This window comes from Lepidochelys kempii, chromosome 13 (genome assembly GCF_965140285.1).
Source record: "Lepidochelys kempii isolate rLepKem1 chromosome 13, rLepKem1.hap1, whole genome shotgun sequence".
NCBI classification, from domain to species: domain Eukaryota; kingdom Metazoa; phylum Chordata; order Testudines; family Cheloniidae; genus Lepidochelys; species Lepidochelys kempii.
The window spans coordinates 28411757-28425676 of NC_136392.1; the positions used below are offsets into that span (position 1 = coordinate 28411757).

The following is a 13920-nucleotide window of genomic DNA, read 5'->3' on the forward strand; positions in this document are numbered from 1 at the left end:
GGCATAGCATGAGATGAGAGATAAAGGGAGGAAGGGTCAGGTGGGGTACATCAATCACATTTCAGTACTGTGTCCACCATTCCCCTTTGGTTTGAAAGGGTCAGTAGTGCTGGTGAAACGTGTCTGGTTGAGAGCCCCTGAGGCTGAAGGCCTCTCTCTGTCTAAGCCAAAGGCACGTCCCTCACCCCAGCAGTCCAAAAGAGCTGAATTCAAAAAAACAAGGCAGCAATGACCCAGAGCTGGGGGAGCTGTCTGATTCTGCCCCAGGCTCCCTGGGCTGTCTGTGGCAAGTCCCCAAATGCGGTTTAGCTGAAAGATGTCAGTTTTCCTGCAGGAAGTGTCGAACGGGTTGGGAATAGAAAATTCTCATTTTGTGTCCATTTAAAATGTCACTTCGGATTTTCTATTTAAATAAAACATATGGGATTTGCTGTGGAGGAACGTTGTAATTTCTCCTCAGAATTGTCATTTCCACATGAAAAAGATTGGTTTCAATGAAACCGTGTTTTTCTGCAGGAAGGCTGGCCACATGAAAAATGGTGAGCCGCTCTAGTTAGATTAGCCTAGAAGGAAAGTTTCTCTGATGCCTTTCACAAAGTGCCTTCCGAGGGCCCAGTGAGTCAGTAACTCTGCGAACACAACAGCTGTGATGCACTCCAGCACAGCTCCAAGTTAATTGCATTGTCTTGGATTCTGCTGTTTGGTTTGTTCGTTTGATTGCAGTAATTGTTACCTTTGCTCCGCAGGGTGTGCGTTAGGGCAATTGGGTCTATGTTCCTTTCCTGGTCAAAAGAATTACATTAGAGTTGACTGGGAAATTCTCCTTCAGGCATTTCACAATCTGTATGTGCTGTCTCTCTTCCCCCCTCCCCCCATGGTGTGAAAATGTCAGGCACTTACCACTCTGGAAGCTGGTGTAGGTTAGAGGTATGAGTGTGGGGTGGGCAAACAGTAGGGTCTGGGGTCTCATCTTGGCTCTGCTACTCTCTTACGGTGTGACCTTGAACACCTCCCTCCAGCTTTCTGCCTCACTTTCTTCCTCTGTAAAATGGGACCAATCACTGTGAGCATGAATGAGTTAATGTGTCCATACAGTGCTTTGACCATGTAAAGAGCTATATATATGCTAAGTGTTGCTAACCCTTCCGTTCCAGTTCCCTGCACCAATGTGTTCAGCTCTTGACTGAAAACATTTTTGAAAAAAAAGTTTGTAAAGAATTGAAACGGCCCTTTTTGACATTTTCCAAACGAAAAACTCCCGGTTTCCCGTTCCAAACAACTTTTTCTTTCAAATTTTAAGCTAATTACAGTAAAAAAAAAACATTTTTAAAACAAAAAGGTCAAAAGTGAAACAAAACATTTTGAAACCGTTGGAACATTTGCGTGAACCCAAACTGGCTTTTTCCCCCCACCCCGGTTTTCAAGAAGCTGACGTACTGAGAGCATTCATTATTGCCCCTGCAGCGTGTCTTCCCGCAAGCTGACGAGCGAGGCCTGCTTCATTCTCTATGAGTTCTGGCAGGACGTGACTTCATGGAGAAGGTTTGAGGCTAATTGCAATTCATTGCTGAAGGTGTCCAGACTGAGGAAGGCTGCATCCAAGTGCAATTCTTGTGAAAGAAACAAGATGGGATTTCTATTCAGGATGCTCACCCTTTTCCACTTCTTCCTGCACCTACCAGTGGTTACCGCCTCCCTGATTTGACCTGTCTAGTTATTTACACCTATCTGCACAGGGCAGCAGGATCAAATGACCACAAGGGGGCATTGACATTTTGAATGATGTGCTAACCACTATCATGTGTGGATGAGTACATTATCAGCACATTTGAGACAGAAGGTGTTCTGCTCTGGGGAGTGCAAGGACTGCCCCCTGCCCCGGTCCTCTCGTGCGTGCGCACAAGGGTGGCAAGTGTCTGCGTACACTCTTCCTCTCTTGCACACCCACACAAAAGCTCTGCCCCACCCCTGTATATCAATGTGCAGGCTGGCTCTGACACAATCATACTGGCTTTGACATTGTCCTAACTCTCCGTATTTCTTTGCAGTCACTTGCAGTCCAGCTACAGCAAGACGTTCCAGTGGGCCATCATTGACGTGCTGAAGTCTCCAGAGCTTGTGACCACCATGCTCTTCCCAGGTGGGGTACTCTTATGCCCAAACATATTGAGATGAGCTGCTAACGGGAATTGCAAACTATGGATTCCATTCTGCCGCCTTTACTCAGGAATAACGCCCAGTGACGTCATTATATACTGTATACACCCATATAGTACTGTAGGAATCCATTCACCCACCACTGCAATGCAGCCAGCTCTGCGGCGGAACACAGTAACTGTTTAACAGCACAGAGCAACACTATCCAACAGTTAAGAACAGGAAGTGAGGATGTAAACTTAGCTGCAGAAGGAATTTAGGGAGACAGAATGTAACTGTTCAAATATTAATTTGGCCAGAATATTGAGGCTGAAACCCCAGCTCTTGCAAAATTTATTCTGTAAACAGTTAGGAAGCAGGCAAGAGAGAGAGAGAAAGACAAGCAGGATTAATGAATTAGTTAAGGCTTGTAAAGAGCTATGAATGTATAAAGAGCTACCACAGTGATGCAAATGATTTATTAATAGCTGTTACTATTACAAGAGGCGATAAGCATGCTACACGCTGTGATGCTGTTTGCCTTCATCTCTGGTGTATTTTTGGTCAGCTTTCTGATGGCCCTATCAGCCTTTCCTGGGTCACAGATCTCTACTCAGGTGCGAGACCCTTCTGCCAGCAACCTGGCTCTTGTCTTAAATTGCTGCATTGAACTCCCAGCCCTGCCCCTGCCCTATATTCCAAGATGTGGCCCGAATGGGTAGCTCAGGCCTCATTCCCACTTGTGGACAGAAATTGTGGTCCCATTTTCCTGCCCCAGCTCTGTGTGAGGAGCACAAGGCAGGTCGGCAGAGGGGCAAGTGCTCAGATTTGTGCCTAAATTTCATTGTAAGGCACCTTAATGCAGATTTAGCAGGGAGCCCAGGCCTCAGGCCTTCTGGAAATATGGTCTTCCTGATTGCAAGGGCACTGAGGGAGAACCTCAGACCAGGGTCGGGTTTACCATTAAACACAGGGTGCCCTGGCACAGAGCCCTCCAACAACAGGGGGCCCCAGGGCCGGACACTTGGGCAGCTCAGCACCGACGCGCCCCCCACGGGGGTGCTGCTCCATGGGGCCGGACTGCAGGGGACAGGGGAGCAGGCGGGAGGTGTGGGTGGCAGGAGCACCGCGAGCTCAGGCCAAAGAACTCAGGAGGAGCACAGGGCGGCCGCGTAGCCAGCCAGAGAGAAGCGGCGCATTGAAGGGGAAACCGCTGCTTCTCTCTGGCTGCCGGCTGCGCCGCTGCCCCTGCTCCTCCTGAGTCCTCCAGCCTGTGCTCACAGAGCTGGAGTCAGAAAGGGGGTGGGCTTTAGGGGTTGCAGCCCAGGGCCCCCTTAGCCCGGGGCCCTGGGCTGCAGCCCCTAAAGCCCCGCATTCCAGCCCTGCCTGGTGGGGGGGCAGTGGGTCCAAGAATCGCGGCCAGTGGGAGCTGCAGGGGGCCCGCGGAGCCACCTGCACTGCCCGCACCAAACCAGAGCTGTGCCAGGTAAGCACTTCTCACCCCAATCCCCTGCCTGCCCCAGCCCTGAGCCCCTCTTGCACCCTAACTCCCACCCAGACCCCTCACCCCCAGCCCTGAACCCCCTCCCACACCCTCTCACCTAGACCCCACCCCCAGCCTGCTTCTGCACCCTTACTCTCACCCAGACCCTGCACCCCAACCCGCAGCCTGCTTCCACACTGTAGCTCCCTCCCAGACTCTGCACCCCAACCCTGAGCCCCCTCCTGCACCCTAACTCCCACCCAGACCCCGCACCCCAACTTTGAGTCCCAAGAGGAGAATAGAGAAAAAAAGAATGAAAAAGGGTGGTGGGGGGGGATAAAAGAGAATGCTCCCCCTGGAGGGGGGTGGGCAAAGGGGGGCAAAAATGAAGCTGAGCACAGGGCCCCACTAACTCTAAATCTGCCACTGCCTCAGCCAGCCTTAAGCAGGGGTAGATAAAACAAAAACCAGCCCAGGTCCACCATCGCCCCAGAGCCCCACCGGGATCTGAGCTCAGCATGTGGCTAATCTGGATTATATTCTCTACCCCATTGTCATGTTCCTCCTCCTTGCTCCAGTCCTGCTGGTGCAGCCCCTGCCTCCCAGCTGTGTCCCTTGCGACTGCATTGCACAGTGCGTCCTGCTGACCTATGGGGAAGGCACAGCTGAGCAGTGATTAGGAGCTGTCCTAGCAAGAGTCAGCAGCAAAACAGGAAGCTAACGTCCAGCAGGGCCATCGCCAGAACTGACCCAGGGGAGAGGAGGGCAGCAGGTGCCCTCTGCCTGGCTCTGCTGGGGGCACCCAGTGCCACTTTGGAGGGAGAGGTTGCCTTTTGCACATCTCCTGTTCTTGGCAGGGAGGGGCTGTCACTGAGCTAAAAGGGGCCCTGCCTGTGTATCGAGCTGACACAGCCAGGCAAAATGAACTGAAGAGCCCCCTGTGCTGGGCAGGGCTCAGAGCTGGGGCTGGATTCCGGCTCAAGGCGTTAAGTACATTTAGTCCCAGTATTTCTGCCTTGTTTAGTGGGGCGGGGGAACAACCCAGGGGGTTGGAAATGCTGCTAGGCTTGATGCTCACATCCTTGCACAGGCAAAACTCGCCGTGACTTCTGTGCCGTTTAGCCAGTGTGAAACCTCAGGGCGGACCGTGGCCTTGGTGCTGTGCCAGGGCAGGGAGGGGTATGAGAATCCCATGGCTGCGAGCCTGGGGGCAGTTCGTCCTGGGGTGAGTGAGCAGAGGGGCTCCCACCTGCCCCACAGCCGACTTACCCCGCACTGAGCGCCTGAGGCTCTCAAAGCACTTAGTGAATCAATCCCTTCAACCCCTGGATAGTAGACCCATTCTCTAGAAGGGGGACTGAGGCCCAGACAGAGTCAGCCGCCTGCCCAGGGCCACGGGGAAGTCTCTGGGGTAGAACCCAGCTCTCCCTGTCTTTTCCCTGTGCACTCGACAATATAGATGAGGGCCCCCTTTAGCTCTTCGTGGCTCATGCTCTTTCCCCGTTTGCTTTCCCAGCCTCCTGGTGGATTGTGAACAATAACTGATCCTCTGCGGCCCGCTCCGAACAGCAGCCGGCGCGTGGACGGACGAGGAATCCTCACTCCCAGACCCCTGCCTCTCCCTCCCCAGTGCGTCTGCAGCCTCCCCTCTCGCGTGGCTTGTACAGTGCGGTCTTCTCCCTCCTCCTGCAGGCATTTCCCGGCTGCACCAGGCTGTCCTTCCCGGGAGTCGTTTATCCCTCTCCCCGCGCAGTGTGACTTTCCACAATGATGTCACATTGCTGCCAGCCAATCAGCCTTTCCAGCTATGACGCTCCGCCCCTGAATGTACCATCTTCGAAGAATGATGGGGAGGGGAGCACACCCGTGCCCACGCCCGCGGATAAAGAAGTGGCTACCAAGATACCTGATGTCGGGCTGGCCTGAAGTCCAGAGTCGTGTGATGACGTGCGGGGGGCAGAACTCACCTTGGCCTGGGCCGGGGGGCTGGGAGCGCTGCAGAGACGGCAGTGCTGAGCCTGATCCGGACTGGGGGGAACAGGGAATGGAGGACAAGGGACGTTTATTGTTCTCTGGCACTCACCTGGTGTTGAATTCATGGCAAGGCACTGAGGGACTCTGTATTGAGCTGTGTCCAGCCACTGCACTACGGGCCCTTTGGGGGATGGCAGTGTGGGGAAATGGGGGGATCTTCTGTGCTCTGAGCAGGATCAGTGGAGCCAGGCCATCCACAGGTCCTCTGGGGATCAGTGCGGGACGGCTGGATCCAAATCTCTGCCAAGGTCCCACAACACCTCTAGACAAGCCGTGTGCTCCACTCTCCCTGCCTAGGCACAGCAATACAGTAGTCAGGGAGAGCAGAGGGCGGGCAGAGTGTGCACCCATGCCTGCCAGCCACACCCAGGAGCTCTAATTTCAGCCCTCCCGGCCCCAGCCGGGCCTCTTTAAGGCTGTGGTTGGTGGTTGATTCACCTTAGTCTTAGAGCTGTTGCACTAACCGGCGGCACTGGCCTAATTCTGTCGCGTTGGAGTTGGATGGCCTCACTGCAGTTCCTATCAAGACACGTGTCTATGTCCCCAAAACAACTCCTGCGTGTAGGTACCCCCACAGTATAATGGGCACTGGTCAGCCTCCCCGTTGGCTGTCCCCGCAGAGCAGCCAACAACCGAATGGCCTTTGGCGCCTGAGCTCCCCCTCACTTCTAGCAGGGATGCCACTGGGTTGAAATCCAAGCCCATGGGCAAGGTGATGTGTTTGGCAGCTTGCACTGCCCTAGCCACATTATAACTACACATGGGGCTGGGTAGAGGATGTCAGCCTCCCAGGCTGGCAATCTATCTCTTATCACCACTGCTAGCTAGGAAATATTTTCGTGCACGTCCAATCTCATGGTCCTTTAAACGTCTGAAGATGAAACCCAGACACCTACGCTCACTCCACTGCGTGATGTCAGGTCAGAGCGATTTAAATAGACATTACCATGGCGAGAAGCCTACCAGCAGTAGAGTTATTTGATTAATCTTCTGGCAGGTCGTGTGGTGTGAATGGGAAATCTCCCTAGGTGCCAGCTCAGAACACTCTGCTCCCAGGAGGTAGAGGCATTTCACACCTCAGTGCAGTCATCCACATGTGCTGAACGTGGGTGCCAAATGCTACCAACCCAGCAGTCTCCTCTCACACCCACCAGAGGTGGCATTCTAGGCCCATGGTGCACGTGACAGCACAAAGAGAATACGTAGCCCACAGGTGAGTGTGGGTTCCAGGTTCCTCCCCAGTCATAGAGTTTAAGGCCAGAAGGGGTCCCCAAGTCATCTAGTCTGCCTGCCTGTATACCACAGGCCAGCAACACTCTATGAATTGTTTCAGAGTGGTAGCCATGTGAATTGTGAATTGTGACAGCCTCCAATTACAGAGACTTGGCTTTAAGCTCCAGCTCCTGCAGGTCCGTGGTTCAGATTCTCAGCTGGTGGCCATCACACAAAGCGGTGGGGACTCCAGCCCTAGGTGTGGCATGTCCAGCTGCTCATACACGTCATAGGCGGGAGGCCCGACTGTAAGAATAGCCCCAGCCGGGTGTTTCTGATTTAGTACAACCAAAAGAACAGCTGCTGTTGGGTGAAAGAAAAATGCCTGGTGTATCTAACCTGCCAGGGCCCCTTCGCCTGCTGTCAGCGTGTGAGTGACCCAGCCTTTGGCAAAGCACTCACGACCCTGGGCAGGTGTGAACAGAAGGTCAGCTGCTATTCCAGTCAGGGCCGGCTCTAGGATTTTTGCCTCCCCAAGCAAAAAAATGTTTGGCCTCCCCCGGTTTTTTTTGTGCCCCCCCCCCCGCCCCCAGCTCTGCCCCAACGCCGCCTCTTCCCCAAATCCCCGGCCCTGCCTCCTCCCCCGGGTGTACCGCATTCCCCCCCCCCATTGCTTCCTGCAGCTCCCCCCCCACAACCCCCACCCTAGCTCACCTCCGCTCCTCCTGCTCCCCTGAACACGCCTCTGCTCTGCTTCTCCCCCCTCCCTCTCAGGCGAGGGAGAGGCAGCGCGTCCAGGGGAGCAGGCAAAGCGGAGGTGAGTGAGGGTGGGGAGGGGAGCGCAGGAAGTAACGGGTGGGGGGGGTAGAGGAACCGCTCCCCGCCCCAGCTCGCCTCCGCTCCACCAATGCCGCCTCCCCCGAACACGCCACCGCTCCGCTTCGCCTCCTTCCCTCCCAGGCTTGCAGCGTTTGGCGCGCGGCAAGCCTGGGAGGGAGGGGGGAGAAGCCGAGCGGCGGCGCACTCAGGGGAGCAGATGGAGGCGGAGTGGGGGCAGCGGGGGCCACGTTTCTAGGGGCGGCGTGGCCGGCGCCGGAACGCCGCCCCTAGAAATGTGCCGCCCCAAGCACCTGCTTGTTTTGCTGGTGCCTCGAGCCGGCCCTGATTCCAATGCAGCATTAATTCCCTCTTGCAGCCCATGCAGCCACCCCTGGGAGGGGGGTGCATAATATCCTATCAGGCCTGAGTCTGGCAGCCCTCTAGTGTTTTCACTGGGAGTTCTGCCTTGTTCTCATAAGGCCCAATCCAGCTCCCATTGCATTCAATGGCAAAACTATTCCTATGAAGGATGCAGGATCAGTCCCTTTGTTTCTTTCAGAAAGCACATGCCACAGGTGGCATTGGGTCATCTCCCCTATTTGTTGCTTTAATCATCTTAGCAATCTACCAGCAGAAGGTCAGACACTCCAGATCTGAGGTACGTGACCAGCTTGTGGTTACAATTGCATTTGTTGTATCTGTATCTTGGAGCTGTGCCAGCCACTCTTGCACCTCCCAGTCAGCAGCAAACACCCTCTGGGCAACAGTCCTAAAAGTGACTCAGGGTAAGACCTAAACCAGCGGCCTTGTGGCCTGGCACTGCTGAGTCCCTCCATCTCGCTGGGCTAACAGGAGCCATCTGGTCACAGATAGAATTTCCTCATTCCCTATTTTATAGCAAGTGCCCCATAAAATACTCTGTTCTAGCCCAGAAGAAGCAGAGCACAGAAAGTCTGCTCCCTTTCTGAACAATGGAAGTTCCTGGGGTAAAATCCCAGTGATCCACGTCACAGGCTGGAATTCTGCGTGATGCGAACAGCCATTCTCCCCTTGCTCTCAATACATGTTTAAATTTTGTGTCCATTTCAAAGGGTCAACTTCTGCACCGAACGAAGGAATCCAACCTGGGGCAGCTTAATGGAATAGGAGGGTTCCAGGTTGAGTTTACATCCTGGTGTTTTTGGGACACTGGCTGAGCATCAAAATGTAGAGTGTGCCAAAAACAGAAAGAATCTAATGCTAATAAAATGATAATATCCACAGTATGTCATCAAAGAGTCCAATGCAAATGATCCTAGGTTCAGGTTTAAAAGGGCCCCAGCAGTGCTGGCAGCCCAGGGGTCCCGCAATGTGCTCGTGCATCATGAGAACTAATAACAAACTGATTAGAGAAACAAATGCCATTGGTGAGTGTCAACTCACTGAGAAAAGCAGGGAATAAAGATCCCAAAGGCATTGCCACAGAGACAGGCACTGTGCAGAAGTGTGAACTACCTGGGGTGGTGTTATAAACGGGGGCAGGACAGTCTTCGTGGGGTTGTGCCATGCAGAGCCCAGTTCTTAGTTCATATAATGTCACTGTCGCCAGAGGGGCCTGCTTGCAGGGAGTGTCGCCCCCAGAGAATCTGGCCCGTGAGGTTTAGCCTGGTAGCATCCAGAGGCTGTTTGTACCCGTGGGGCCCTGGGAGTGTTACCCAGGGTTTTGCTGAACCCAAAGCTCTTGGTAACGTTACTTCCTGTAAGGGGGTGGCAGGAAATAAATGGAGACACGGCCAACTGGCTGATAGAGAGTTGATGCAAGCAGGCAAACAAAAATGCTTTCACTCAAAGCTTCTACTTTATTTCATCTCCAGCACTTCCACATGCCTGCAACAGGTTAGCAGAACACCCCAAATTACCCCCAGATTCATATTTACCCAGGGTCTTGAGGAGGTCTCGCGTGGATTAGTCAGCCAGTGATCAGCCTTCCGTCTGCAGGGGAAACTCGAGAGGTGGTTCAAGTGTCCACCGAGCCCAGATTTCTTCCTCTTTTTATACCCAAATTGTTAGTATGAAACAGCCCATTCACCAAAACCTGCTCAGCAGACGCTAAGTGTGGCATTTTCCTACCTTGCTTGCCCATCAGTTAACTGGCTGCATTTCACAGCGCAAAAGTTAACTATCCCCAGACTTTCCATCTTGCAAACCACATGCTTTGGCAAAAAGCTCAGGTCAGGAGGGCACAGGGTCACGTTTACTCCTCATGGTCACTCCCTTCCCCCTCCCCTCCTGGTTCGTTAGCACTAAGGCTGCTACAAAGGCCTTACGGCTGTTTCCAGGTGTAAGCATAACAATTTGGATTCCAGCTGTGGGCAGTGGTTCAGGCATGTTACTGGGTTAACAAAGTTTCCTCCATACAGGAAGAAACGCTCCCCCACTGCAGCGATCCTGCCACCCTCCCTGCTCTTCCCCACCCCCTCTTGCATGTCTCCCTCCTCCCAAAGTGGGTACAGAGATGCCTGCTGGCTGGTTCAGCACTGAGATTCACACCCCTTCTGTCCTGCCCAGGCTCCTGCAGCCTTAGCATGGCCTGTTCCCAGCCCGCAGCCAGGGGAGGCCAGGCCAGGCTCCCAGGTGGGCTGAGAACAGAGGAACTCCCAGCTGTAGGTAGACCTGACACGGCAGGACTGGCTTTGGCCAGTAGTCCTGAGCTCTGCACAAACCGTCCCTTGTCTCTGCCACAGCATTCGTTAACGCTGTAAGCAAATCCTGAGCAGCTCAGGGCAAGCCCGTGGCCTAAGGTGTCACTTAGGTGAGGTTCCTTGCAAAGCAAATCCAGCTGTCCTGCAGCAGCCTCCTGTAAACCGGATGGGTGTGAACAATAGCCCCGAGTGTCTGTCATGACAGCAGGAGCACGTCTCATTCCCTTGCACTCGTTCCCTTGCATTAAGACTGAATCTGACCTGCATGACCCCGCTAGCCCCCAGGGCTGCAGAGCCAGCTTGGCCTTTGCTCATTGAGTTTGGCAAACTCCAAGTGGCAAACTCCAAACTCCTTGGCGCGACAGCTCCCTAAGCACCATTGTAAGTGCTGTTATTTCTATACCTGCCCTCTGCTTAGCTACCAGCCTTAATCGTTCCAGATGGAGTGGGCGTGGGAAAGCTAGAGTAGCCCTGGGAAGCATGAATGAGGGGCAAATGAGTAACACACATCAGCTCCCATATTGTTAAACATGGCAGAGGGGTACTAGGGCTGTTGGCAGGATTTTTGTGTCTGGCTAATACCCGGTCCAGCCAAAGTCCCAGGTTGTTAGCATAGTCCTCCACCAACTGGAGCAGTTCTGAGCTAAATGCTGCCGGAGTCTCTTCCTCTCTCCAGGTTCTGCTTGTACTGATCCTGTGACCTCCTGAGCATGCTTGGTTCTCTGGGACGTCAAGGGGACCTGAGGGAGTGCAGCACAACCAGGATTGAGTCCGAAAGGCAAAATTCTGCTCTCGACTCCACAAGGCAGATCTTGGTTCTCATCCTCTGCCCTCTGGCTAGGCTTGGAGTTTGGAGCCTGTAAGGGAAGCAGAATAGCAGCTAGTCCTGGGGGAGCCAAGCCGACTATCAGAATGGAGTTTCTGGGAGATCAGTTTCTCAAGGGTAGGCAAACGATCAGAGCCGAGGAGCATGGGCCCCTCTGGGGAGCTGAGAGGACACAAGGCCCCCTGTGGCATGCCCCCATCAAATGATCCTGCCCTGAGTCTGCCAGCAGACTGGTGAGGATACAACTCAACAGCATGTAAAATGTAAACCCCCATGCACATCCAGCACCTTCCACTGCATATGAAAGCACTGCAGCCCCCCAGATGCCACCGGTGGGCCCCCCCCACCCAACTGACTGAAATGGGGTGATTCCCAATTTACGCTTTGAACTAAATTGTATCATTTCTTTCAGGGGTGGTTTTTGGCCTTCAAAATTCCTTGCACTCTAAAAGCAAAATGAAATGTCCTCCCAGGGACCTGCATGGCGTTTCTGAGCTAGGAGGTGGTGTCCGTGTCTTTGCTATGCTACAGTGTGAATCTGGGGCTTTAAAACATTAAAGCAAAAAGGAAGAGCATAGTTAGAAAAAGATAAGCAAAAGTCACCTGAGCCAGAAAAACAGCCGTATCAATTATTACACAGGGCTGCTTAGTTAATTACAATTCTCTTTCTGTATATACAAGATTATAACTGTATTAAATATTCAGACTTGCACTGTAGCTGTGTATGCCAAGTCTCTTGTCTGTGAATAAACAGTTCCACGCTGCTGCCTAGTGCTGGTGCATTTCCTGGGCGTGGGTCAATTTTTGGCTGCCTCTTATGAATCATTTTTATAAGTACCTTGTTAGAATAACAGCCGCAGAAGGAATGTGTTTTACCAAATGGAACCTTTTCAATGTACTCTGAAGTCCTGCTCATTGTTCCAGTATCTTTGCCAAAGGAATGTGTTCTTACTGAGCATAAATTTGAAGCTTTTTATTGTCTTTTTAGCCAAGGACTTGGCATGTGTGTATAGGACATTGTGTGGGTAATGAACACAGAAGTCTGGGGCAGGACATTGTTAGGGAACTGACTGATTATAGCGTTGGGCATTGGGAATAGGAGTTGGCATGCTCTAGGGGTATTAGGTACAGTGGAGATGGCGTTGGCTAGGAGACACACCTCCCTCCTTCCCCCCCCGCCAAAAAAAAAAACAAAACAACCCATGACTAGAGCAGTAAAAGGTTGCTGGATTCTGCTTTCCGGCCAGCACGGCTTTCCAGTCCCTTCTCCCAACTTTACAACACTAATGTCTCAAAGAACTAGTTCCTGGGGAGTCGCGGTGCTGGGTGTACTGCTCTCCGGAGCGAGCGAGTTGACTTCGCTGACCCAGGCAGAGCAATGAATCCTTAGCTGGAGACAAGCCTGACGCCAAGAACGCCTTCCACCGGTGACAAGGAAATGTACCATCTGCTGTGACGTGACAGAAAAGGGGACGATGGCGCAGCCCTTGATTTCTGTAGCTGCTGCCAGCACTCAGCGTGTTAAACACTAAGTGCTGATGTACTGTCTAGCGGGCATGGGTGCTTTAGGGCAGGCTGGTTGTTGCAGTGCTGGTTCCAGGTGTCTTGGCTCCAGGCATCCTGGCTCCCGCTGCAAAGGGCTGACTGCCACACTGGCCACCCAGTGCCGCTGGAGGCAAACCCAGCCATGCTGAGCCAGGCTGCTGGGGTTAGGCCTCCCTCCTTTACAGAAGGGCACTTGGGAACTGGAGGGGCCATGGTTTAAAAACGCCTCTCTAAGCTGGCAACCCTTAAGGTGCAGGGCCCTCCTTCCCGCTGAGCTGTGCTCCGAGCAGGGATTGAGCCCTGCAGGATTGCCTACCTCAAATGTTCCAAAATCATGAGTCAGGGGCACCAAAACTCATGAGATTGGCTTTCAAATCATGAGATCCTGTAAACTGAATATGTACTTTCTATTTGCCTTCTGCTTTGGGAGCCTTTAGGGTCACATTTGAAAGTTTTCTCCACAGCCACAAGGGCTAGAAACTTACTTTTTCTTTAAGAATGAAGGCTGAAATCATCACATTTCCACTTGACTCCAGGAGCTGGGGCTTTAAGGAAAACAATAATTATCACAAGACTCACGAGCGTTGGCAACACTGGCCCAGCAGCAGCCCCTAAGCCCTCAGCCTCCTGGCCCAAAGGCAAACTAAGACGGCAAATAATCAAACAAGGCTCTGTTTCCCTAGGGACGTGGGTTTAAATCCCATTGGCCTTAGGAATGGCCCTAGGTGACGCATTAGCTCCTCCCAGAGAACAGCCTGTGGGACCAGTATCCAATATTTCATCTGTGTCCTACGTCCAGTTCTCCAAGAGCTGCTCTAACTAGGCCAGTGTCTTCTAGCGCTCCCCCGCTGCTACCCATTCACACAGCCGTTCTACAGCCAGGCTTGATAACACAAAGCAGGGCAGTCGAATGAAGAACTCTTGAAAAATCCCCACTTGCAGCAAGCAGTGGATCAGTGGCATTGAATTCTCCTGGGTTGCCTCAGCGGCACAAAGCCCAAGATCGATGCTGAAATCCAGGCCATGATTCTGAGAACATCCTCAGAACTTAGGGTGACCATATGTCCCATTTTGGCCCGGACAATCCCTTTTTGAAAGCCTGTCCCGGCCATCCCGGCTTTTTTGGCAAATTGGGCATTTGTCCTGTTTGCTCTCGCCAACTAGATCAGCGCCGGCAGTTCTGA

At 53.0% G+C, this 13920-nt stretch overlaps 1 protein-coding gene across 3 annotated transcripts in view; it reads left to right on the top strand.

Annotated features, from left to right (window-relative positions):
• NECAB3 (N-terminal EF-hand calcium binding protein 3) overlaps positions 1–11996 on the top strand; it is a 108703-nt gene extending 96707 nt beyond the window's left edge. Inside the window, exons 11-13 of one of the 3 annotated variants that reach the window (XM_073309904.2) lie at positions 1465–1542; positions 2049–2140; positions 5312–11996. In XM_073309904.2, the coding sequence (XP_073166005.2) occupies positions 1465–1542; positions 2049–2140; positions 5312–5430 (289 nt within the window). In that variant the 3' untranslated portion in view covers positions 5431–11996. Of the gene's footprint in view, positions 1–1464; positions 1543–2048; positions 2141–5135 lie in introns of all 3 variants that reach the window. The other 2 variants (XM_073309906.2, XM_073309905.2) reach the window with 2 other exon arrangements.
• Positions 11997–13920: the final 1924 nt, after the last annotated feature.